At 36.3% G+C, this 25,518-nt stretch overlaps 1 protein-coding gene across 4 annotated transcripts in view; it reads right to left on the bottom strand.

Moving 5' to 3' along the window:
• Positions 1 to 218: 218 nt before the first annotated feature.
• The window catches only part of LOC104995301 (zinc finger protein 420), a 26,872-nt gene continuing 1,572 nt past the window's right edge, over positions 219 to 25,518 (bottom strand). Inside the window, exons 2-7 of one of the 4 annotated variants that reach the window (XM_010849163.1) lie at positions 24,974 to 25,024; positions 17,114 to 17,200; positions 15,683 to 15,809; positions 12,301 to 12,441; positions 7,369 to 7,453; positions 219 to 3,401 (exon numbers count right to left, since the gene is read on the bottom strand). In XM_010849163.1, the coding sequence (XP_010847465.1) occupies positions 1,474 to 3,324 (1,851 nt within the window). In that variant the 5' untranslated portion in view covers positions 3,325 to 3,401; positions 7,369 to 7,453; positions 12,301 to 12,441; ... (1 more) ...; positions 17,114 to 17,200; positions 24,974 to 25,024 and the 3' untranslated portion in view covers positions 219 to 1,473. The remainder of the gene's footprint in view (positions 3,402 to 7,368; positions 7,454 to 12,300; positions 12,442 to 15,682; positions 15,810 to 17,113; positions 17,201 to 24,973; positions 25,025 to 25,518) is intronic. The other 3 variants (XM_010849162.1, XM_010849160.1, XM_010849161.1) reach the window with 3 other exon arrangements.

The raw sequence follows: 25,518 nt of genomic DNA on the forward strand, positions 1-25,518 counted from the left end.
TTTCTTCTAACATTAAAGCCTTAATTGGTACAAGACCTTTCTTGTAAGATGACTGTTCATTTCAGTTCTCTAGCCAGAATTGAGCATATATCCTCATTCCCCATCACCCTAAGTTAATGCCATATTTGAGATTTCTTTTACCCACAGCATTGCACTTTCAGGTACAAACTTTTATATCCATTGTAATTTTTAGTGTCAATAACAAAATGACAACAGCATCAACAAACAAGTTTAATTTTATATAAAGAAATACAGAAGGCAGGCAGACCCAAAATGGTATGGCTGTTCCATAAAATCAACGTAAGTGGAGACATGTTCTGTAATCCTGTTCCATCATCCTTAATACTCAGATACCATTCTCAAAGTTCCTACAGAATTGCCAGAGCTGCAGATTTAAATATCCACATTGTAGGCAGTGAAACAAAAAAGTGCAAAAAAGGAAATTATTTCTTAAATGTTCTATTCATACAAACACTTCTTCCAGCTTATAGATCTTCAAGGGAGGCTGAGAAAGTTTTTCAGCCAAGAACTCTATTACTGAAGAAAAAAGAATGAATTTGGGGTAGGGAAATAGTCTCTGATACAGATTCACATCATTTTTAATTGCAAAATAGCCTATAATATCAGTTTTTTTAGTTTAACTCAAAAGCTGTGCATTCAAATTTTTAAAAATTTCTTCGTAGAAAGATTTATTTTGGCTATCCTTTTTTTTTTTCCTTTCTAAGTAACACTCGTACCTAGTGGTCAGAGATGGCAGAAAATAAGAGCTTTTGGACTTTGTTACAATTCAAATCTCTTCAACAATTCACTGATTAAATCTACAGGGTTCTTTTTCTCATTATGAATTTCCTCTTACAGCATATGGGACAAGATGTGAATGAAAGCATTCTCATATTCATTACAGCATACAGTGCCCTCCTCTCAAATAATCAAGGTTCAGGGCTAGTGAAAGATTTCTCAATATTCATTATACTCATAAATGTCTTCTCGTGCAAATTCTCTAATAGCTAATATTTGTAAAATGCTATGTTGAAGGCACTGGTCTAAGAACCTTACATTTAATAACTTATATAATACTTCTGAGAATCTTATAAGGAAGGTATTCTTCTTAGGTCTATCTGATAACTGAGTAAACCAAAGCAGCAGTTAATTATCATGTTAAACGTCACAAAGGAAAGCAACTGAAAGAGTCAGATAATTTTGAAAAAGACATATGTCTATGGCTAAAAGTCTTCCTATATTTACAGAACAGAATTATTGTCTATTATAATTTGTTAAATTTGAGTAGGTTTCCAGTAATGACAGGTTTTTCTACATGGATTACATTAGCATTATCTTTCCCCCATACAAATTCACTGATTCTGAACTTTATGAAGCACATGTGTTTACATGTTCACATTTTAAGAATTCTTTGATAATAATGAATTAATGACCAGAGAAGGCTCTCTATATTAATTACAAGCATCAGGTAATTCATATATAAACTTGTGAGTCATGACTGAAGTCTATCCCACATTCCTTATATGCAAAAGATTTCTCACTGATATGAATTCTTTGATGTTGAGTTAGTTGTGAACCACGAGTAAAGGCCTTCCCACATTCCCGACACTGATATGGTTTCTCACCAGTATGAACTCTCTGATGTCGAGAAAGATGTGAGCTTTGAGTAAAGGCTTTTCTACACTCTTTGCATTCATAGGGTTTCTCACCAGTATGGATTCTCTGATGTAGAGTAAGCTGAGAACCGTGACTAAAGGCCTTCCCACATTCCTTGCATCCATAGGGTTTTTCTCCAGTGTGAATTCGTTGATGTTGAGTAAGTTGTGAACCACGAATGAAGGCCTTCCCACATTCCTTGCATTGATATGGTTTCTCACCTGTATGAATTCTCTGGTGCTGTATAAGTAGTAAGCCACGAGCAAAGGCCTTCCCACATTCATTACATACATAGGGTTTCTCACCAGTATGAAGTCTCTGATGCTGAGAAAGATGTGAACTCTGCGTAAAGGCCATTCTACATTCTTTACATTCATAGGGCTTCTCACCAGTATGAATTCTCTGATGTTGTGTAAGCTGTGAGCCACGAATAAAAGACTTCCCACATTCCTTACACTCATAGGGTTTCTCACCAGTGTGAATTCTCTCATGCTGAGTAAGTTCTGAGCCACGACTAAAGGTCTTTCCACATTCCTTACACTCATAGGGTTTTTCACCAGTGTGAATCCTTTGATGTCGGGTAAGGAGGGAGCCACGATTAAAGGCCTTTCCACATTCCTTACACTGATAGGGTTTCTCACCAGTATGAATTCTCTGATGTTGAGTAAGTTGTGAGCCATGACTAAAGGTCTTTCCACATTCCTTACATTCATAGGGCTTCTCATTGGTATGAATTCTCTGGTGTTGAGTAAGTTGTGAGCCACGGATAAAGGCCTTCCCACATTCTTCACATTTATAGGGTTTTTCACCAGTATGAATCCTCTGATGTTGCATAAGTAATGAGCCACGAATAAAGGCCTTTCCACACTCCTGACATTCATATGGCTTTTCCCCATTATGTATTTTCTGATGTTGAGAAAGCTGTGAGCCACAAATAAAAGCTTTGCCACATTCCTTACATTCATAGGGTTTTTCACCAGTATGAATTCTCTTATGAAGAATAAGTTGTGAGAGTTGTGTAAAGACCTTCCTACATTCTTTACATTCATAGAGTTTCTCACCAGTATGAAGTCTCTGGTGCAGGGTAAGTTGTGAGTTCTGAGTAAAGGCCTTCCCACATTCTTTACATTCATAAGGTTTCTCCCCAGTATGGACTTTTTGATGTCGGGTGAGTTGTGAGCTTCGAATAAAGGCTTTCCCACATTCTTCGCATTTATATGGTTTTTCACCAGTATGAATTCTATGATGTAAAATAAGTTGGGAGCTCTGAGTAAAGGCCTTCCCACATTCCTTGCATGCATAGGGTTTCTCACCAGTATGAAGTCTCTGATGAAGACTGAGCTGTGAATCACGACTAAAGGCCTTCCCACATTGCTTACATTCATAGGGTTTTTCACCAGTATGAATACTCTGATGTTGAGTTAGGTGTGAGGCTCGTCTAAAGGCCTTCCCACATTCCTTACATTTATAGGGTTTCTCAGTAGAATGACACCTGGGATGTTGAGATAAATAAGCATGCTGGTTGAAAATAGACATGTTGTCATATATGATCATTCCTTGACTAAAATATGCCTGATTTTCTTGTTGCTTTTCCAATGTGCCTTTGACTTCCAAATAATCTCTGGAACTAGAGTTCTCAAGATCACAGTTTTCAAGTCTGGCACTCATTTCCCATTGGGATAATCCTGTTTCATAAATGTCTTTTTTTGGAGATAAGAGCTTGTTTGCCCCCCTTGAGGGCAAGTCTGAAAGGTAAGAGGAAAATTTCTGTTGTCATTTCAAAAGAACTTCCATAGTAGAAAAGACTGTATATGAAAAAATATATATGGAAATAATATCCATAGGAAATAACCTCAGTGTTTTCCAAACATTGTGTACTACTTACCTTTCACATCAGAACCTGATATATATTTGGTTTTATAAAACAATGCCTATTCTGTTTTCTATTTTATTCTATACTACACCATTTTAGTCATCTTTTTCCTCTCACTCCATCTTCTCACACACAGTCTGTTTCATGCCACACTTCCCAGTGGAAAGACCCCCTGCCAATGCAGGAGATGTGGGCTCCATCCCTGGGTCAGGAAGATCCCCTGGAAGTTGAATTAATTACAAATGACCAGTGAGTTCATCAGTCATGCCTATGTAATGAAACCTTCATGAAAAGTCCTAACAGAAGGGATTCAGAGAGCTTCTCAGTCAGTGAATACACTGAAGTGTTAAAAGAGTGGTATACCTGGAGAGGGTATGGAAGCTCTGCAACTCTTCTCCATACCTTCCTATGGTATAAGCCTTACAGTTGGTGTGTTTTTTGTGTTTTTTTTTTTCTTTTCTGTAATGCAAGAGTATGAGTTAAACTTTGATTGTCAAAGCATTCATTTCAAGCATGTCTGCACCAATAAACACGCTGCCAGCCACACAACTAGGTAGAGGCAGGCTGAGGCAGGCTGCATCCCCACAGTGAGCTCCTTTGTTTTAGAGACCTTAGTTGATTTCAGTAAACTGGGCCACTTGTTTTTTATCTTCCCACGCTTTAGACTCCCAATTCCACGTTTTAAATTCACTAATGAGTGGGCCTGTGAAATCCTCAATCCCAGTTAAAGCAGAACCCCAGGCTCACACAGGCCTGTGTGCTGGCTCTCTTTCTCTCTCCTGCATTCTCCCTTCCCTAATAACCTCACTGTATGGCCTCAGATGTGCTGTGTAATTTCCAGGTCCTGTAAGTAAATAAACTTCTATTTTCTTAAAGTTTTCCTGATACATACTACTGATACATACTTGCAATCATCATAAGAACTACAAGGGCTGGTCTGGCCACAGTATTGATTATTGATAGGCTGATTCCAGCATAAACAGTAAAAACTACGCATTTCTTTCATTTAGCTGCTCCTGAGTTGTATCCTTTATAATAAACTGTTAAGTGTCAATGTTTCTCTAAGATCTGTGAACCATTCTAGCAAATTATTGAACCTGAGATTTATAGCCACTGAGAAACCCTGATTTACAGCCAGTCAGTCAGAAGTACCTGTGACAACTTGGAACTTGGAATTGTCATCTGAAGTGGTGGTCAATCTTATTGGACTGAGTCCTTAACTTGTGGTGTCTGTACTACTCTGGGGAGTCAGTGTCAGAACTGAGTTAAACTTTAGAATACCCAGTTGGTGTCCACCAAGAACTAGAGAATTGTTTGGTATGGGAAAATCCACACATCTAGGATCAAAAGTGTTGTGTAAGTAGAAGGAAACAGTATCTTACCCCCTTTTAGGACCTAATATAAACAGACAAGAAATAAAGACAGAGAAGACTGGAACATAAGATGGGTAGATGGGTAAAACTGATGACATGTTAACACATTACAACAAAATTAGAAATTACAAAAGCATGCAAAAAATATATAATGTAATTAAGATACTTCCATATAATGATTATCATAAAAGGAAAATGACAGAAAAGTAAAACCCACAATTTAAAACTAAATACCAAGAGCAACCTTGTGGGAAATCCCATGAGATTCAGCTAATGTACCACAGAAAACTTATAGCCTTAACTCCATTTATTAGAAAATAAGAAATAACTAAAAACAAGAGAATTAAGGTTCAACTCAAGAAGGAGAGAGAGAAATAAAACAATTAGCTATCTAAAAATCAATAAACAAGTAAACTAGAATGCAGAAAGAATAGAAATGGCTAGCAAACTACAAGTTAATTATTTGCAAACACCAATACATGATACAGAACTTTGACATGTAGGAAAAAAATCAGATTGGGCACAAAGCCAAAACACTGGAAAAGAAAAGACCTTAAATCCCCCAAATCCAAAGGAATTAAAAAGTGCTTATGACAAAAAAAACTATATATAACTAAACAGTAAATTAAAAAATGCTGAAATGGATGAAAATAATTTTTAAAATGACCCATGAAGATAGAAAATCTGAATATATATCAATAACCACATTAGAATTTAAAATTTGAGTTCAATGTCTATGCTCCTAAAAGGCAATAGATACTGATGACTGACAGTATTATTGGCAAGATCATATATAACTGTTCTTGAACATATAAAAATATAGAAATCCATCCAAGTCATTTTACAAAATTAAATGAACTCAGGTAACAAAACTGGACAAAGAAAGCTCAGGAAAACCAATCCAATTTCACAAACAAACATAGGTAAATTTTTAAAAGTAAAATATTAGCAACAGAGAATCTAGCTGTGTATTTAAGGACTAATACATCATTATCAAATAAGGTTTATCCTACAAACACAGAAATAGCTCAACATCAGAAAATGTATTTTAAGACTCTAAGACCAATGGCTCTTCCTTAACCTAATTAAGGGTATTAACCAGAAACCTACATATTTAATAGAAAATTTTTAAATTAAACATTAGAAGCACCCCCAATTAGTTTGAAAAACAAAACTAACTGTTTTCAAAATGTGATATACTCAAATACTCAGCTCCTTCTACTGATTAGTTTTCTTTTAATGGTACATATAGAAAATAAAAGGATCATACATTATATGCGGAGAGCAAATTATCAACCTAGAAATCCAAAATGATCCACTGAAAAACTATTAGATACTTCTGTAAGGTTATTATCAATTTACAGAGATGAATATTTCACTCTATGTATGTATGTGTATTTATATCTATGAATTTTTTCACAGAACAAAATATTCCTATTTATAATATGAACAAAATTTATGAAGTACTAAGGAAATTACTTACCAAAAAATGTGCAAGATCTTTTAAAAAGGCAATGAAACTTTATAGAGGACATAAAAAGAAAAGTAGATATAGTATGTTCAAAGGTAGAAGGATTCAATACTGCAAGTAGATGAACAGTGGTCAGATTTCCCCAAAACACCAAGAAATGCTAGGTAATATATGACAAAGTATTACAAGTATTCCTTTTACAAGTATTCCACAGTTAAAAAAAAGTAAAGTGAAAGTGAAGTCACTCAGTCGTGTCCAACTCTTTGCGACCCCATGGACTGTAGCCTACCAGGCTCCTCTGTCATAAGGCACAGGGATCAAACCCAGGTCTCCCGCATTGTAGACAGATGCTTTACCGTCTGAGCCACCAGGGAAGTCCTCAAAAAAGAAAAAAAAAAAAAAGTAAAGCAGATCCAAAGGGGGCAAAATGAAGAGATCATCAGAAGCCAGAGGTTAGCTCTGAAGTCACAGCTACCCTTGGGACATTTGCTGACTTCACTTGCCTAAATGTCTGTATCTTAACGGTATAGAAAAAACCCAAGAGACAAAAAGGTCAAGGATTGGCACTGCTTCTCTTCACAAAATCAGAACTGTCCAAGGCCTACAGAGAAAGGAAAGGAAAAAGAGAAAGGAAAAAGATCCATCTGACCTCAAAGGAAAATGACAAGGAACATTTTTATCTTGCCCTAGAATCTCTATCAAATGAAGAAAAAGTGCTATGGATAATTTATCATTACACAAGAGCCCCCATGCTTGCAAGAAACTGAAGAATTAGACTGGTTTCCCAGGAACTGTAATTACTGAATGATACATGTAATATAAATGCTTGAAATATATGAAAATATAAAATCAAAACGAGAGGAAATATAGAAGAAATGAAAACATCTAAAGGAGAGGGAAAATAACAAAGTTCTAGAAATAAAGAAAACAATATAATCAATTATATTAAGATCTTAAGAAAATATCTTAAAACAGAGAAAATACAGATTACTTACAAAAGGAACAACAATGAGACAGATGGCAGACTTCTCAAGAGCAACAACAGAAGCCAGAAGACAGTGGAATAATATCTTCAGAGCACTGAGAAAAAAATAATTGTCAGCATAGAATTCTATACCCACTTAAATCATCAGGTAAAAATAAAGGTGAAGCAAAAAATATAAAATGAAGAGTATTTACTAATAATTGGTCTTGCCTAATGTATTTCAATCCCAATAGGAAGGTATGATGGAAGAGGAACAGTGTGCAAATAAAAAGATAATCATGCAAATAAATCTACAACCAAATACTACCACTATAAAACAAAATTAATGCCCACTGTGGGGGGTTAAAGGAAACAATTAAAATATTAGTCAAAAATAACATATCAGATTGGAAAGATTAATCAAAATGAAAGTATTCTAACATTCTTTATTGTCCTGGGAGAAGGGAGATATTGTCACCTTTCTTAAGGATGTGTTTTTTAAGTGACACAAACAATAATAGTAATGATTAAATGACCAAAATAGACAGAAATACTCCTAAAATATTTAAACTCATGTCATTCAAATTTTTATCTACAAATTGACACGTATTTTAATGTAATGATTATCCAATGTTCATCAAAGTGTAGAAAAAGAGTACAGTCACACACTGCTGGTACAATCCTGATAAGAATTTTGTGAAAATGAAATGTGTATTTGACATAGACATGTCAATTTCACATCTTTTTATAAATCTCTACTCACTGCCACAGCAGCCACCAATTCATTTCAAGGTAGATAGCAAACACCCTCTTCCAACAACACAAGAGAAGACTCTACACATGGACATCACCAGATGGTCAACACTGAAATCAGACTGACTATATTCTTTGCAGCCAAAGATGGAGAAGCTCTATACAGTCAGCAAAAACAAGACTAGGAGCTGACTGTGGCTCACATCATGAACTCCTTATTGCCAAATTCAGACTGAAATTGAAGAAACTGGGGAAAACCACTACCATTCAGGTATGACCTAAATCAAATCCCTTATGATTATACAGTAGAAGTGAGAAATAGATTTAAGGAACTAGATCTGATACACAAGAGTGCCTGATGAACTATGGACAGAGGTTCGTGACATTATACAGGAGACAGGGATCAAGACCATCCTCAAGAAAAAGAAATGCAAAAAAGCAAAATGGCTGTCTGGGGAGGCCTTACAAATAGCTGTGAAAAGAAGAGAAGTGAAAAGCAAAGGAGAAAAGGAAAGATGTATCCATTTGAATGCTGAGTTCCAAAGAATAGAAAGGAGAGATAAGAAAGCCATCCTCAGCGATCAATCCAAAGAAATAGAGGAAAACAACAGAATGGGAAAGACTAGAGATCTCTTCAAGAAAATTAGAGATACCAAGGGAACATTTCATGCAAAGATGGGCTCAATAAAGGACAGAAATGGTATGGACCTAACAGAAGCAGAAGATATTAAGAAGAGGTGGCAAGAATACACAGAAGAACTATACAAAAAAGATCTTCATGACCCAGATAATCACGATGGTGTGATCACTCACTTAGAGCCACACATCCTGGAATGTGAAGTCAAGTGAGCCTTAGGAAGTATCACTAAAAACAAAGCCAGTGGAGGTGATGGAATTCCAGTTGAGCTATTTAAAATCCTAAAAGATGATGCTTTTAAAGTGCTGCACTCAATATGCCAGCAAATTTGGAAAACTCAGCAGTGGCCACAGGACTGGAAAAGGTCAGTTTTCATTCCAATCCCAAAGAAAGGCAATGCCAAAGAATGCTCCAGCTACCGCACAATTGCACTCATTTCACATGCTAGTAAAGTAATACTCAAAATTCTCCAAGCCAGGCTTCAACAATATGTGAACAGTTAACTTCCAGATGTTCAAGATGGATTTAGAAAAGGCAGAGGAACCAGAGATCAAATTGCCAACATTTGTTGGATCATCAAAAAAGCAAGAGTTCCAGAAAAACATCTATTTCTGCTTTACTAACTTTGCCAAAGCCTTTGACTGTGTGGATCACCACAAACTGTGGAAAATTCTGAAAGAGATGGAAATACCAGACCACCTGATCTGCCTCTTGAGAAATCTGTATGCAGGTCAGGACGCAACAGTTAGAACTGGACATGGAACAACAGACTGGTTCCAAATAGGAAAAGGAGTACGTCAAGGATGTATATTGTCACCCTGCTTATTTAACTTATATGCAGAGTACATCACGAGAAATGCTGGGCTAGTTGAAGCACAAGCTGGAATCAAGATTGCTGGGAGAAATATGAATAACCTCAGATACGCAGATGATACCACCCTTATGGCAGAAAGTGAAGAAGAAGTAAAGACCCTCTTGATGAACATGAAAGAGGAGAGTGAAAAAGTTGGCTTAAAGCTCAACATTCAGAAAACGAAGATCATGGCATCTGGTCCCATCACTTCATGGCAATCAGATGGGGAAACAGTGGCTGACTTTATTTTTTTTGGCTCCAAAATCACTGCTGATGGTGACTGCACTCGTGAAATTAAAAGACACTTACTTCTTGGAAGGAAAGTTATGACCAACCTAGACAGCATATTAAAAAGCAGAGACATTACTTTGTCAACAAAGGTCTGTTTAGTCAAGGCTATGGTTTTTCCAGTGGTCATGTATGGATGTGAGAGTTGGACGTAAAGAAAGCTGAGCGCTAAAGGAAATCAGTCCTGGGTGTTCATTGGAAGGACTGATGTTGAAGCTGAAACTCCAATATTTTGGCCACTTCATGTGAAGAGCTGACTCATTTGAAAAGACCCTGATACTGGGAAAGATTGAAGGTGTAAGGAGAAGGGAACGACAGAGGATGAGATGGTTGCATAGCATCACCGACTTGATGGACATGAGTTTTGGTAAACTCCAGGAATTGGTGATGGACAGGGAGGCCTGGCATGCTGTGGTTCATGGGGTCGCAAAGAGTCGGACACAACTGAGCAACTGAACTGAACTGAACAATCCTTTATATCTGTGGTTTTTAATTGTTGCCCCTGAAATCCTAGGTATGAGAGTGAGGCATATAGTTTATCACAAGACCTCTGCAAAGCAGTATTCAAACCAAATATTATATGTGGAAAGAATAACTATGTTTTACTATTAATTAAAACAGTTAATATCTAGTAAAATATTTAATTTCCATTAAAATGTAAAATTTTTCAAATATTACAATTACTGAAAACTACAAAACTGCACTGCATTAAAATGAATAAAGTGCATGTGATAAAAAAATTAAAGATAACCAGTAAGAGCATATAAATGGTATATGTCTTCCAAACTAAACAAGGGAGGAAATGGACCTAAAAAAAATAACTCTACCCATCCCAATTAAGGAAAGATTTTAAAAGGAATCAAAGAAGATCAAGAGAGTAAGCCAAGGGAATTCCCTGGTAGTTCAGTGGTTAAAACTCTGTGCTCTCACTGTAGAAGGCACAGGTTTAATCCCTGCTGGAAAACTAAGACCTTGCATGCCACACACTCAAAAAAAAAAAAAACAGAGTTAACCTAAAGCATTAAAACAGGAGAGAAATAAATCCAAACATATTCATATTGACAATAACAGTTAAATTTAAAATATAAATTCTCAGATAATATCATATTACAGTAGCCACCAAACATGTCAGAACATTTATTTGAACCTAAGGAACCTTCAAAAAAATAATATCAGTGTCCTGTATTCATTGATTTAATTGGTCTGGGGTGTGGCTTTGGACCTGAAATTTTAAAAGGAACCCTGCTATTTCCAAAGTGTATATAAGTTTGGAAATAATTTCTAAATATTTTTCCAAAGTGGTTACGCCAATTGATACCAATGTCAGTAAGGTATAGAACTCTTAAAAGAAACAGATCTACTCATGTATAATTCATACACCTACAGTTCATCCATTTAGCATACATGCAACTCAACAGCTTTTACTATATTCACAGAGTTGTGTGTGCAACAATCATCACAATCAAATTTTATAACATTTTTATCACTTCAATAAGAAACCCCATATCGATTAGCAGCCATTTTCAACTCCCCCATTTTCACTTTTCTATCCACCCTCACCTCCCAGCCCCCACCCCAGGGCTGGGCAACCACTAATACACTTTCTTTCTCCATGGATTTGTCTATTGTGGACATTTCATTTAAAGGGAATCATATAAATAGTCTTTGTGTCTGGCTTCTTTCATTTAGCATATTTTCAAGGTTCATCCATGTTGTATGTATCACAACTTCATTCTTTTTTAATTGCTGACTAATATTCCATTATAAGGATATATCAGTTTTATTCATCCATTCAGCTGACAGACATTTGGGTCATTTCCATTTTTTTGCTATTGTGAATAATGAAGTATATAATACTTCTGCCTTAAATAGTTGTAAACGCTTGATACTGTCATACTTCTTAATTTCTGCCAATCTAGTGTGTATGAAACAATTATCTCACTGGTTTTAATTTGCATTTCTGGACTGCTAATGAGGTTAAAGTTTTTCATGATTATTGGCTATTTGCATTCCCTTTTCCTTGAACTGTCTATAAATGTCTTTTACCTTTTTCTTAACCATCTATAGAAGATTTTTATATTCCACATACTAATTTAATTCTTCTGAATATGCATTGCAAGTATCTTCACCAAATTCAAGGCTTATCTTTTATGTCTTTTTATGAAGAGAATAATTTCCATGCAGTCAAATTATCAATCTTAGAATGATTATTAATATTTTTTAAAAGAACTAAACAGAACCTTTAGAAATAATCAATTTGGTTCTCCTCCAAATCTGTTCCTTTATAAAAACCTTTTATTGCTTGTCATTTTTGTGATTCAGTTTATTTCTTTGAATATTTCACCACTAGTTTATACTTACATTTAAAAATTCCAATATGTGAAATCATTTGCCACATAATCTGTTGTTTCCTTAGATTATCTATCACTCACCTGTGACCTGTTTCCTTGTGAGTTTGATGATATTTGTGAGCTCATCTTTTGTTGATCTTAATTTGTGAGAATTTTAAAGCCCTCTTACTTTGCTTCAGAGACAATATGCATTTGCTTCGGCCAGGATTCAGAGGGCATCACCTTAGAGAATAAAATGTCAACTCTTTTTTTTCTATTCTTTAACTACATTTCTTATTACTCTGTCATTCACTTTTCTTTAGATAAAATGTTTTCCTATTTTTCCTACAAAGTTAATGCCCGCCCCAAGCCCTTTATACTTACTATTTACTCCATCTACTTGGAATACTGTTCCCCCTGACTCATGCCCTTATTCAGGTAAAGTCTTTCTTCAAGTATTACTTTCTTAGAGAGGTTTTTCCAAAATCTACCTAAAATAATGCACCCCTCCATTTGCCATTTAGTTATTTGCCTATTCTACTTTATCTTTATTCATATTCTTTATTGCTACCTGCAATTGCTATATTTATTAAATAAATGTATGTACACATACATGCACACACATACATATTTTTATTTCCTTATTTTTTTGTATTTCTCCCACAAGAATGTAAGTTTCAGCAGAATAGGATCCTTGTTTAGATCATTATTTCTCCAGTGCCTACTACAATCATTGGCAGAGAATAGTCTTCCCAATAAATAAATATATTTTGAATAAACAAACATAGTTTTTTAAATGGAGGCAATAAATCTAAATACAGAAAAGTCTGGAAAGTAACTGACCCTCAAATTTATATAAAAGGGTTGTTATGGGGCGGGAGAAGGGGAGGGAAGAAGCAAGAGACAATTATATGCTAGTGACTTGAAGAGTCCAAGGACTAAAGTCATTATTTAGGTAGGAAAATCACTTATTAAAGTTCTCATTGATATAGGCTCTGTTCCTTATTTTGCTATAGGAAAAAAAATCAACTTTCTTCGACAATCACAGGTTCTTCCTGAGCTAATTTCCAATAAAAGGCAGTTCTAGCATATTCATTCTTTGTAAAATACGCAGTTCTTAAAATATGATATTCAACTACACAACACAAATAAGAGAATTTTTTTGTAATGAACTGTGTTTACTTGAATAGTTAGTAAAATACATTGATCCTCTGTCTCACTATATTAATTATAAGCTCTTCTGTTGTCAGAAAAACCATACATTTCTGCACCTATTTAAAAAATATTTAGAGTTGCTTTGGTAGATCTAAATTCTAACAATGAATCATAGCTTGCTTTTTCTGGCAATACCACAAGTGTCCCAGAATTCATTTCTCTCCCCTGATCATCAAGGAAGACAGGAGGGAAGACAGAAGGACGATAAGCAATTATATTTAAAGGATAGAGGAGATAAATGTACCCAATGAACTATGGATGGAGGTTCATGGCATTGTACAGGAGACAGCGATCAAGACCATCCCCAAGAAAAAGAAATCCAAAAAAGCAAACTGGCCGTCTGAGGAGGCCTTATAAATAGCTGTGAAAAGAGAAGCGAAAAGCAAAGGAGAAAAGGAAAGATATACTCACTTGAATGCAGAGTTCCAACTCACTTGAATGCAGAGTTCCAAAGAATGGCAAGGAGAGATAAGAAAGCCTTTCTCAGTAATCAATGCAAAGAAATAGAGGAAAACAATAGAATGGGAAAGACTAGAGATCTCTTCAAGAAAATTATATACCAAGGGAACGATTCATGCAAAGATGGGTTCAATAAAGGACAGAAATGGTATGGACCTAACAGAAGCAGAAGATATTAAGAAGAGGTGGCAAGAATACACAGAAGAACTATACAAAAAAGATCTTCATGACCCAGATAATCACCTAGAGCCAGACATCCTGGAATGTGAAGTCAAGTGGGCCTTAGAAAGCATCACTATAAGCAAAGCTAGTGAAGGTGATGGAATTCCAGTTGAGCTATTTCAAATCCTAAAAGATGATGCTGTGAAAGTGCTGCACTCAATATGTGAGCAGTGGCTACAGGTCATTCTCAAAATTCTCCAAGCCAGGCTTCAACAATACGTGAACGATGAACTTCCAGATGTTCAAGATGGATTTAGAAAAGGCAGAGGAACCAGAGATCAAATTGCCAACATCTGCTGGATCATCAAAAAAGCAAGAGAGTTCCAGAAAAACATCTACTTCTGCTTTACTGACTATGCCAAAACCTTTCACTGTGTAGATCACCACAAACTGTGGAAAATTCTGAAAGAGATGAAAATACCAGACCACCTGACCTGCCTCTTGAGAAACCTGTATGCAGGTCAGGAAGCAACAGTTAGAACTGGACATGGAACAACAGACTGGTTCCAAATAGGAAAAGGAGTACGTCAAGGATGTATATTGTCACCCTGCTTATTTAACTTACATGCAGAGTACATCACGAGAAACTCTGGGCTCATTGAAGCACAAGCTGGAATCAAGATTGCTGGGAGAAATATCAATAACCTCAGATATGCAGATAACACCACCCTTATGGTAGAAAGTGAAGAAGATGTAAAGAGCCTCTTGATGAACATGAAAGAGGAGAGTGAAAAAGTTGGCTTAAAGCTCAACATTCAGAAAACGAAGATCATGGCATCCGGTCCCATCACTTCATGGCAATTAGATGGGGAAACAGTGGAAACAGTGGCTGACTTTATTCTTGGGGGCTCCAAAAATCACTGCTGATGGTAACTGCAGCCATGAAATTAAAAGACTCATGGTCCTTGGAAGAAAAGTTATGACCAACCTAGACACCATATTAAAAAGAAGAGACATTACTTTGCCAACAAAGGTCTGTCTAGTCAAGGCAATGGTTTTTCCAGTCGTCATGTTTGGATTTGAGAGTTGGACTGTGAAGAAAGCTGAGCGCCGAATAACTGATGCTTCTGAACTGTGGTGTTGGAGAAGGCTCTTGAGAGTCCCTTGGACTGCAAGGAGATCCAACCAGACCATTCTAAAGGAAATCAGTCCTGAATATTCATTGGAAGGACTGATGCTGTAGCTGAAACTCCAATACTTTGGCCACCTGACGCGAAGAGCTGACTCACTGGAAAAGACCCTGATGCTGGGAATGATTGAAAGCAGGAGGAGAAGAGGATGACAGAAGATGAGATGGTTGGATGGCATCACTGACATGATGGACATGAGTTTGAGTAAACTCCAGGAGTTGGTGATGGACAGGGAGGCCTGGCATGCTGCAGTCCATGGGGTCGCAAAGTGTCGGACACAACTGAGCGACTGAACTGAACTGAATGAAACTATCCATTCTACTTCTAGCAATTTAAAACTATCCCTTTGAGAATAATACAAAATGCAGTTAATTACTTAAAAACCACCTTGAAATAATGGAAACGAAAACAGCCATTCCAAAGATAGATCCTGAAATACTAGGGGTAGATGTTCTTACCTAGTGAAACTAAGTTACTATAGTTCTCCAACATCACATCTCTATACAAATCCCTTTGAGCTGAGTCCAGGCAATCCCACTCTTCCTGAGAGAAGTCAATGGCAACATCCCTGAACATCACTGATCTCTGAAACAGAAACATAATAGTAGTTGTGAAAATAAAGAAAATACTTTTTCAATGGAAGGGGAGATGATGGAGAGAGCTGTCTACAAAGAAGGGAACCGAGCAATTTGGCTGGGCAGTCTTTTACATGGATGAGACACTAAACAAATTGGTGCTTCTCAAGTTTCTTTTTATGCTTGTCGCTGTAGATAGATTATCCATCTATGTTGCTGCATATAGAATATCTCATTATACACATAAATCTGGAAATTCATAAAGTAAATGAAACATCCCAATTAAAAGAAATAGCACACAAAGTACCCTGTATAATATGTATCTTATATACCATACATACATGCTCAATAAATGCGAGTTTCTCTTTCTTCTCCATTTAAGAAAGAAAAACACTTGGTAAATATTTCTGTAAAATCTTATAAAATCTCTATAAGATTTGTATAAAATGAAAGAATTTACTGAAACCTCAGGTTCATTATATTAATATCAGAACATTACATCAAAAAAAAAAAGAACATTACATCATAAGCATTTTCCTATTACCAACAATTTAATAAATACTTAAAATAGGTTATACAATAGCTTCATATAATGACTATATCTAACTTAGTAAGTGTGCATCTTTAAATACTTTAGGTTATATAAAAACCTTGTAAGCATTTCTTACTTTTGGGAGTTTATAATTCTCAATAGCATCATCATATGAATAATGATCTTTCTTGTTGCTATTCATCACTTAAAAAACTCACCTTTTTCCTTATTCCAAGCAACAGAAAGGTGGCATGGATAATCTAAACTTACACATTCAAGATTAGCCCAACATGCTGAATCTCAAAATTATCCATGTTATTGGTACTGGTCAATCAAGGATTCCCAGGGTAGATCCCTGATCCCTCTGTATTCAATCCCTAATTATGCTGATAATCTTAAAAGCTCACAAAGCATGAGGTCTTGCTATGTACGGACACTAAGCCCAGTAAACAGCAAATCCTACCTTGTCTAACCAGGAAACTTAGGTCTAAAGAGAATTTCAAAGTTTTCTCCTGTGTGGTGTGTAAACATCTCTGTGTCTCTGCTTTTGTTATATCAGTGCTCCCAGTCAAAGATGCTCATTGGATTTTTGCCTAAGCATGTGAGTATAAATTAGACTAGAAAGGCATACTTAGGGAAAACACTATCACTTATAACAACGGAACAAACCAGAAAGCACATTTCTGAGTGCGGTGAGTCAGGAAGGAAGTTTTCAGAATAAGCAATACAAACATGCACATACTCTGTAAAAAAGTGATTATTTAAAGAGGGTACTGGTTTACCTGAGCCATGGTTTTTAGAGCTGTGAGACATGATTGATCATCTTCTAGATTCCTATTTTAGAGAAGCACAGTCTGGAAAAGGTAGTGCTGGGGAGGGAAAAACAAAACCATGAGCCCATGCTTTGTACAAAGCTCCATATGGATAAGTCAGAGTTATCTTTGTTGTTTACCTCTTCCTGTCTCTTTCTACTATCCACAAAATACACACTAAGCAGGGGTGAAAGAGGTAGGTGATGGCTGTTACCCTGGTCAAACTCAATGCTCTCTCAATATACAAAAGAAAATATTTACAACTTCTCTGTTTCTAAAATGAAACTTGTAGGCAATAAGACACATTTATATACAGTACAGGAAATGGCAACCCACTCCAGTACTCTTGCCTGGAAAATCCCATGGACAGAGGAGCCTGGTAGGTTATAGTCCATGGGGTCACAAAGACTTGGACATGAGTGAGCGACTTCACTCATTCATACCAAAAGTAAGAGAGAATGCCCACCTGTTACATTTTAATATGTTAATGATCATACACAACAACACAGAAGGCACAAACAGTTAAACACTTATGCTTACAACCACAGAAAACATGTTGTTGACATCACTTACAGTTGACATTTTAAAATAAAGGCCATATGTGTGTGTGTCTGTGTGTCTGTGTCTGTAGAATCAAGGAAACGCATTAACTACAAACAGAGACTTCTACAAGTATGAGCTAACTGGCAAGTCAAATATCACAAGCAGCGTTGCCACCAGTGCTGTAACTTTTTAAAACAGTTTTTAAAAACTCAGTAAATTTCTGAATAAAACAAAGTACAATCTTTTATCAAACCATGATAGCATTCCTGGAAGATTTAGCTAATAGTAAAACTATGCAATTAATAGTAAAAGAGAAAAGTTGAACAATTTGAAAAGTATGTGAGAGATTCTAGACCCAAATAATAAAAAACACATTCCACCCCGCCCGCAGCTGTGGTCCTCATTTTGCGGGTCACTGAACAATTTTTTTGTTGTGTACTGCAGGACATCTAGATCAAGAAGTTGGACAAACTATTGCCCACCAACTATCTTTTAAAATAAAGCTTTACTGAAATACATCTATACTCTATACTCATTCATTTATATACTGTCTTTGGTGGTTTCCACACTATAATGGCAGAGTTGAGAGTTGCAAGAGACCATATGGCCCATTAAGCCTAAAATATGTACCGTCTAGCCCTATACAGAAAAGCTGTCAAACCTATGATCTAGATTCATGGTTTGCTTCAGTCTTTCAAAAGCCAGAAGCCTTCAACCTCAGTTCAGTTATCTTAACATTGACAAGCACCCAGTTATATTTCTAAAACATCCCTGCAGAAAGTCACTGCCTCTACAGAGAATCACTGATACAGGTGCTCAACAAATAATTAGAAACTCCACTTCTTCCAGCTGCAACAGGTAACTATGCCCATCATAACAATAAAAGAGAATTCAGGTGAAATGAAAATCACAATTAAAAATGCATCACAGAGCTAAAGATACAAATTTAAGTGAACTAATTAAACTCCAAACAGTGCCAAATTTTTCTTAAAAGACCTATGTGGATGCTCCCATTCATGGCAGGTTTAAACTAAATTTTACTTACCTTAAAGGTAAATAATCCAATTATTTCAATAAAAGGACAATATCAAAACAAGACAAAAAGCAAATTCCAACTATATGCTGTCTATAAGAAACACACTTTAAATACAAAGACACAGATAGGTTAAAAGTTAAATGGAGAAATATATATCATACAAACGCTAAGTATAAGGATGCTTGGGGCTGGTGCACTGGGACGACCCAGAGGGAGGGTATGGGGAGGGAGGAGGGAGGAGGGTTCAGGATGGGGAACACAGGTATACCTGTGGCAGATTCATTTTGATATTTGGCAATACTAATACAATATTGTAAAGTTTAAAAATAAAATAAAATTAAAAAAAAAGAAAGCTTATATACTCATATTAATATAAGGCAAAATAGATTTCAAGACAAAGAGTAATACTGGAAATAAATGATAAATTTATCAAGAAAACATAGCCATCCTAAATGTGTAGAGACTTAACAAAAAAATATCAAATACTGAAAGCAAAACTTGACAGAACTAAAAGAAATAGACAAATCCACAATCAGATTTGGAAATTTTAACATCTTTCTCTCAGTAACTGATACAACAAAAATTTTTAAAAATTAGTAACAATATAGAGGATTTATTCAAAACTATCAAGCACTGTGATATAATTGCTATCATACCCAACTGTCAAGAACATCACACTCAACTGTCAAAAGCTGAGATGTGCTAGAGTGAGCTGAGCTGCCAGTTGTTAGAAAAGCTGATGAAGACAACAGCCAAAATAAAGTACCAGTCAAGCCCTTAATCTTTAATCACTTACTAATCAGCTAGTATAAGCAAGAGGCTAGCCAAGAGAAAGTGCTGACTCCCCTACTGATCCATTTTCCCCCACGAAACAGCACGTAAAGAGGGTCAGAAGGATAAATACAGATGCGTGGAATCATCTCACTGTCAAAGGAGTACCAAAAAAAGAGGCCCCTCCCATTTCATGGAGAGGGAGATAGAGGAAGGGCTAGGAGCAGAAGAGTATTGAGTACCAAGTCACAGTGGAGACAAAGTATCAAGGTTTGCCTCCCTATCCATGATAAGGAACTCTTGGCAGAGGTACCTGATAAAGAGGTATTGAAGGATTTCCCTGGTGGTACAGTGGATAAAAATCTGCCCGCCCGTGCACAGGACAAAGGTTCAATCCCTGGTCTGGGAAGATTCCCACATGCCACAGAGCAACTAAGCACAGCGCCACAACTACAGCTCTCTGAAACTAGAGAAAACCTGTGCACAGCAGCAACCAAATAGGTAAAATAAATGTACTCTTTAAAAAGAGAGAGAGATTATAATGGAGGCGAGAGAGATTATAATGGAGGCACTTGGGTTAGAAAGGCAGATGTGCATTAAGAGCATGACTGGCGAGGGGGCCTGAATCCTGGACTGCAACTCCCTTAGGATAACCACAACCAAAGTACTAAAAATATTTTAAGTGTGAGTCATTCAGAGTATATTTTCTGGTCTTGGTTCACACACAATTAAATTAGAAATAACAATAAGAGTTTTAGTAGGAACTTCAAATATCTGCAAATTAAACATACTTCTAAATAACCCATAAGAAGAAATCACAGGAGATTAGAAAATAGATTGAACTGAATGACTATGAAAACACAACTTATTGGAACTTCCCTGGAAGTCCAGTGGTTAGGACTCCACAGTTCTCTTGCAGGGGGCATGGATTCAATCTCAGGTCAGGGAATTAAGATTCCACAAGCTGCAAATTACCAAATTTTGTGGGCTGTAGCAAAACCAGTATTTAAAGGAAATTTTATAGCTTTAAATGATAGGTAAAAAGAGAGAGATCCCATCAGTGATTTAGGTTCCCACATTCAGGAGCTGGCCAAAGAACAAATGAAGCTCAAAGTAAGAGGAAAAGAAATAAAGAAATAAACACAAAATCCACAATGGATTCAAAATGGATCCATTAAAATCCAAAATGGATTGACAGGGAATCAACAAAGTAAAAAATGTGTTCTTTCAAGAATACACTACAGACTTCACAGGCATTAAAAGGATGACACAACTCTATGCCAATAAACTTGACAACATGAATGATATGGACAAATACCTTAAAAGACAAATTATTAAAAGTCACAGAAGAAGAAACAAAAAAGAAACTGCCCCACAGATATTAGAGAAATTGAATTTTCAGTAAAAAACAAAACACCCTGTCCACAGAGAGGACCCAGATGACTTCACCAGTAAATTCTACCAACATTTAAGGCTGATATAGTACTATTCTTGCATAAACTTTTTCAGAAAGTAGGAAAAAGAGTAAACATTCTTTTTTACATTTTGAGGCAAAAAACCCATAATACCAAACTTGACAAAAATATTACAAGAAAAAAATTATAGTTCAATATCTCTCATTAACACAGACACACAAAAAATTGTAAGGTAATATCAAATAGACTCCATTTGACTTTGGAACTGTGTTTCATATAAGACAAAATTAAATCAAACTGGAAAAAAAACCCCTAAGAACCAAAAGCAAATTGAAACAAACTTATCTGTTCATAATACTAGCAGGGTAAACACAGAAAGGAAGTGTTTATTTCAAGGAACTTTAAAATATATACATTTGACATTAGATTCCTAGTGCAATATAACCTACAGACAAAATAAATATAAACTGTTTTTCAGCAGCTATACTGTTATTAATTATATTGGCATTCTTATTCTAAAATATTTACATTCTGAAATAATAACATCAGGTACACAAATATCAATGAAAATGAAGCAAATATGTAGTTATCTTAATGTTATTAAGAATAAAGATTTCCAGAGTACAAAAAGAGATACAAATGTAAAAATTAAGAAAAACTATAACCTTTAAATTCATTGGAAATATCAGTATAAACTCAGGATCTATTTTTCTCCTTCTAAAAAATACATATGTAACCAGCTCTATAAAAACCTACAAGCAAAAAAAACACAAAAAAACCTACAAGCAATAACAACCAGAAGCAATGAAAACTATTACCCTAATTGTGGCTTTTTAAAACAGTTTACCACTAAAAGGAACCACAGCTCCATATAGAAGTGGCTGATTTCATATTTAACACAGGAAAATATGGGCTTAGAACATCCTGTCACACCAGAAAGTTTGGAATCTACCAAAGACTCCAAAAGCCATCATAAGGAATTCAAAAAGAGCCAAGTCAGAAGTAGTAAAGTAGTAAAGAAGATCCCACTGGTAAAAGATAATTTAAGTTTTAATAAGAATAACTGCTACAGACTGAACATACCAAACATATTTGAATCAACAAGTTCTTAATGGTAATTTAAAAGAAAAACATAGGATAAATTTTGAAAGATACTGAAAAATAATGAGATGTATAATTAAGCTCTCATCCTATTTTTTTTGTTTTTTTGCCATATTTTAGTTCTCCCACCAGGGACTAACCCTGGGTCTGGGCAGTGAGATCACCGAGTGCTAACACGGGACCACCAGGGAATTCCCTATTCTAATTTTTTTGCATAAGCTATACTTCAGAGTAACTAAGACACTGATGAGAGGATGGTTCCCTTTGTAGAAGTATCCCAGCTAATAAATGCAGAAGAAATTATAGAATTAAATAATATCCTGTAACTTCTGATAAAATAATGGATTCTAAAGGAAAGATTATCAATGGCTGCTAACATCATATAAAGGAAAACAACCAAATGTTATTCACTACTTCAGATACATACAAACACATGCACTCATACATATATATCACTTGAAAGAAAAGTAGAAGAATAAAGGCAAGTACAGGGAGTTATCTACAGAGGGAAGAGACAAGGCGAAAGGGACAGGAATGGATGCTAGACTTCGCTAAATTCACCTTGTTCTATAGTTTTGATTTTAGAAATATGTAAATATTTTATGTGATTTTAAAACAAAATTAAATCAAAGTGGTGGGAAGACAATCCCTAAAAGTAGAAAGCAAGGTGAAACAAAGGAGCCTGTGTCTCTCAAGTTGATGGTTTACCTATAAGAAAGGTTATTATAGGTGACTTTAAAAACATAGAATTTGATTACAGATCCTTTAGTGGGTTATGTCCTATTGAACTACATGAAGTCTGGGCTGTTTTCTGTATTTATAAGATTAGCAAAAATGTTGGCCTTGTTATTTTGAAACTCTTCCTCTCAATCCAAAAGGAAGCAGAAAAAAATGGAAAAAGAAAGAACAGATAAAACAAATATAAATGGCAAGATGATAGATTTGACCCCAACTGTACCATTAACCACACTAAATACAAATAGTAAAAACACTCCAATTAAAAAACGGATATTGTTAAACTGGATAAAAACACAAGATCCAACGAACTGCTGCCTACAAGAAACGTACTTTATCAGAACACAAATAGGTTAAAAGTATAGAAAAAGACTGGACCTTAAAGAAAGCTGAGTGCCAAAGAACTGATGCCTTTGGGGAACTGTGCTGGAGAAGACTCTTGAGAGTCCCTTGGACTGTAAGGAGATCAAATAGTCAATCCTAAGGAAATCAACCATGAATATTCATTGGAAGGACTGACGCTGAAGCTCCAATACTTTGGCCACCTGATGTGAAGAGCCGACTCACTGGAAAAGACCCTAATGCTGGGAAAGACTGAAGGCAAAAGGAGAAGCGGGCGGCAGAGGACGAGATGGCTAGATAGCATCACCGATTCAATGCACATGAATCTGAGCAAACTCCAGGAGATAGTGAAGGACAGGGAGGCCTAGCATGCTGCAGTCCATGGGGTCTCAAAGACTCAGACACAACTTAGCACCTGAACAGTAACAACACAGAAAAAGATATACCATGCTAACATTAATGAAAAACAGCTGAAGTGGCTATATTAAATATCAGATAAATTAAATGTTCAAGCAAAGAATATTACCAGAGGAAACCATTTCAGAATGATAAAGGGGTCAATTCAACATCTGGACATATAGTCTGAAATATTTATGTAACTAATAATACAGCCTCCAAATAAATGAAACAAACTGATAGAAATTACAAAGAAAGGTAAATCCAACTCACTCAATAAGAGTACAGAAGATTTAAGGGGGCTTTCTTGGTGGCTCAGGAGTAAAGAATGCAATGCAGGAGATGTGGGTTCGATCCCTGGGTTGGGAAGATCCCCTGGAGGAGGGCATGGCAACCCACTCCAGTATTCTTGCCTGGAGAATCCCATGGACAGAGGAGCCTGGCAGGCTCAGGTCCATAGGGTTGCAAAGAGTTGGACACAACTGAAGCGACTGAGTACAGCACACAGAAGATTTAAACACTACCAATCCATCTGTCTTAGCAAGTATTCACAGAACATTCCACCCAACAGTGGCAGAATACAGTCTTTTCAGTGCACACCAAACATTTATAGGAGAGCCCACACGTTCTGGGTCATAAAATAAATGTTCATAAATTTAAAACGATTCAAGTCATATGAAGTGTATTCTCTGAACATAATGGAATGAAATTAGAAATCAGTAGCAGAAAAACATCTGGAAGATCCTTAAAATGTTTGAAAACTAAATAAAGTGTTGCTAAATAACCCCATAACGACAAAGAAGAAATCCAAAGGCAAATTAGGAGGGATTATGAACTGAAGGCAGAATAACTGAAATAAGATTACCAAGTGATAACTTTTAAGGTGGGCATGTGATAGTTCATTACACTTTTGTGTATCTCTGAAAAAAAAAAAAGTTAAAACAGAATGCTGCTATGTCAGAAATAACACAACAGAGCTCTTCCTTTTGAAATTTATGGATCTCAAGGTCCTTCTTCCTCAATTTAACCACTACTAGGAAGCATCTGGGGCTTTTCACTTTCATGCACTGGAGAAGGAAATGGCACCCCACTCTAGTACTTTGCCTGGAAAATCCCATGGACGGAGGAGCCTGGTGGGCTGCAGTCCATGGGGTCGCTAGAGTTGGACCTGAGCGACTTCACTTTCTTCATGCATTGGAGAAGGAAATGGCAACCCACTCCAGTGTTCTTGCCTGGAGAATCTCAGGGACGGGGGAGCCTGGTGGGCTGCCGTCTGTGGGGGTCGCACAGAGTCTGACACGACTAAAGCCACGCAGCAGCAGCAGCAGCAGGAAGCATCTATCACAATTAACTGCACATAAATTCCTTGCTCCCACAGCTGGCCCCTCCATCATTTGAGAAGGCTTAGGTGGGACATTTCAAAAAGAAAAGATTCTTACGTCCTGAAAAAACAAAATCATTTCATGAAACAAAGAGGAAACATATACACACCTTGAAGCTTGCTTCTGACTGTACAACAGTCATTCTTCCTTCCTCTGGGTGCTACTCTCAGAGGGGGAAAAAAAAAGAACCATGAGATACTGGCCCTTTCTGAAGGTATACTCTAAATTAGAACCCCCACCCCATTAATCTACCCCTCATTTAATACAGAGGAAAATCAGAAGGAAACTAGAACAGTTCTGCACTTTCTGTATTAGAAAGAAGGGCCAAGATCACAGCCATCTTGGGCTAGAATCTGTTTCTGAATTCAAAGCTGTCTGTTGGAGACAAGCTGCAGTGGAGTATACAATTTCCCAAGTCTCTCACTGACTCTTCTAGAACACTCTCTGGAAGTATTTCCACTCCTGGAATTCCATTACATTTCCCAGTGACCTGTCTTGAAGGTGCCATCAGTTCTAAAATTCTCATCTCAAGAATCTGTGCTTTAGAAATAACTAATATTCTTGAATCAGGAGTTCAAATTTCTGACTTATTCCTTCCTGTCACCGCATTCAAATTAAAAAAAAAAAAAAACAAAAAAAACAAATGGGTGGCTG

This window comes from Bison bison, unplaced genomic scaffold (genome assembly GCF_000754665.1).
Source record: "Bison bison bison isolate TAMUID 2011002044 unplaced genomic scaffold, Bison_UMD1.0 scf7180017864280, whole genome shotgun sequence".
Classification (NCBI taxonomy): Eukaryota; Metazoa; Chordata; class Mammalia; order Artiodactyla; family Bovidae; genus Bison; species Bison bison.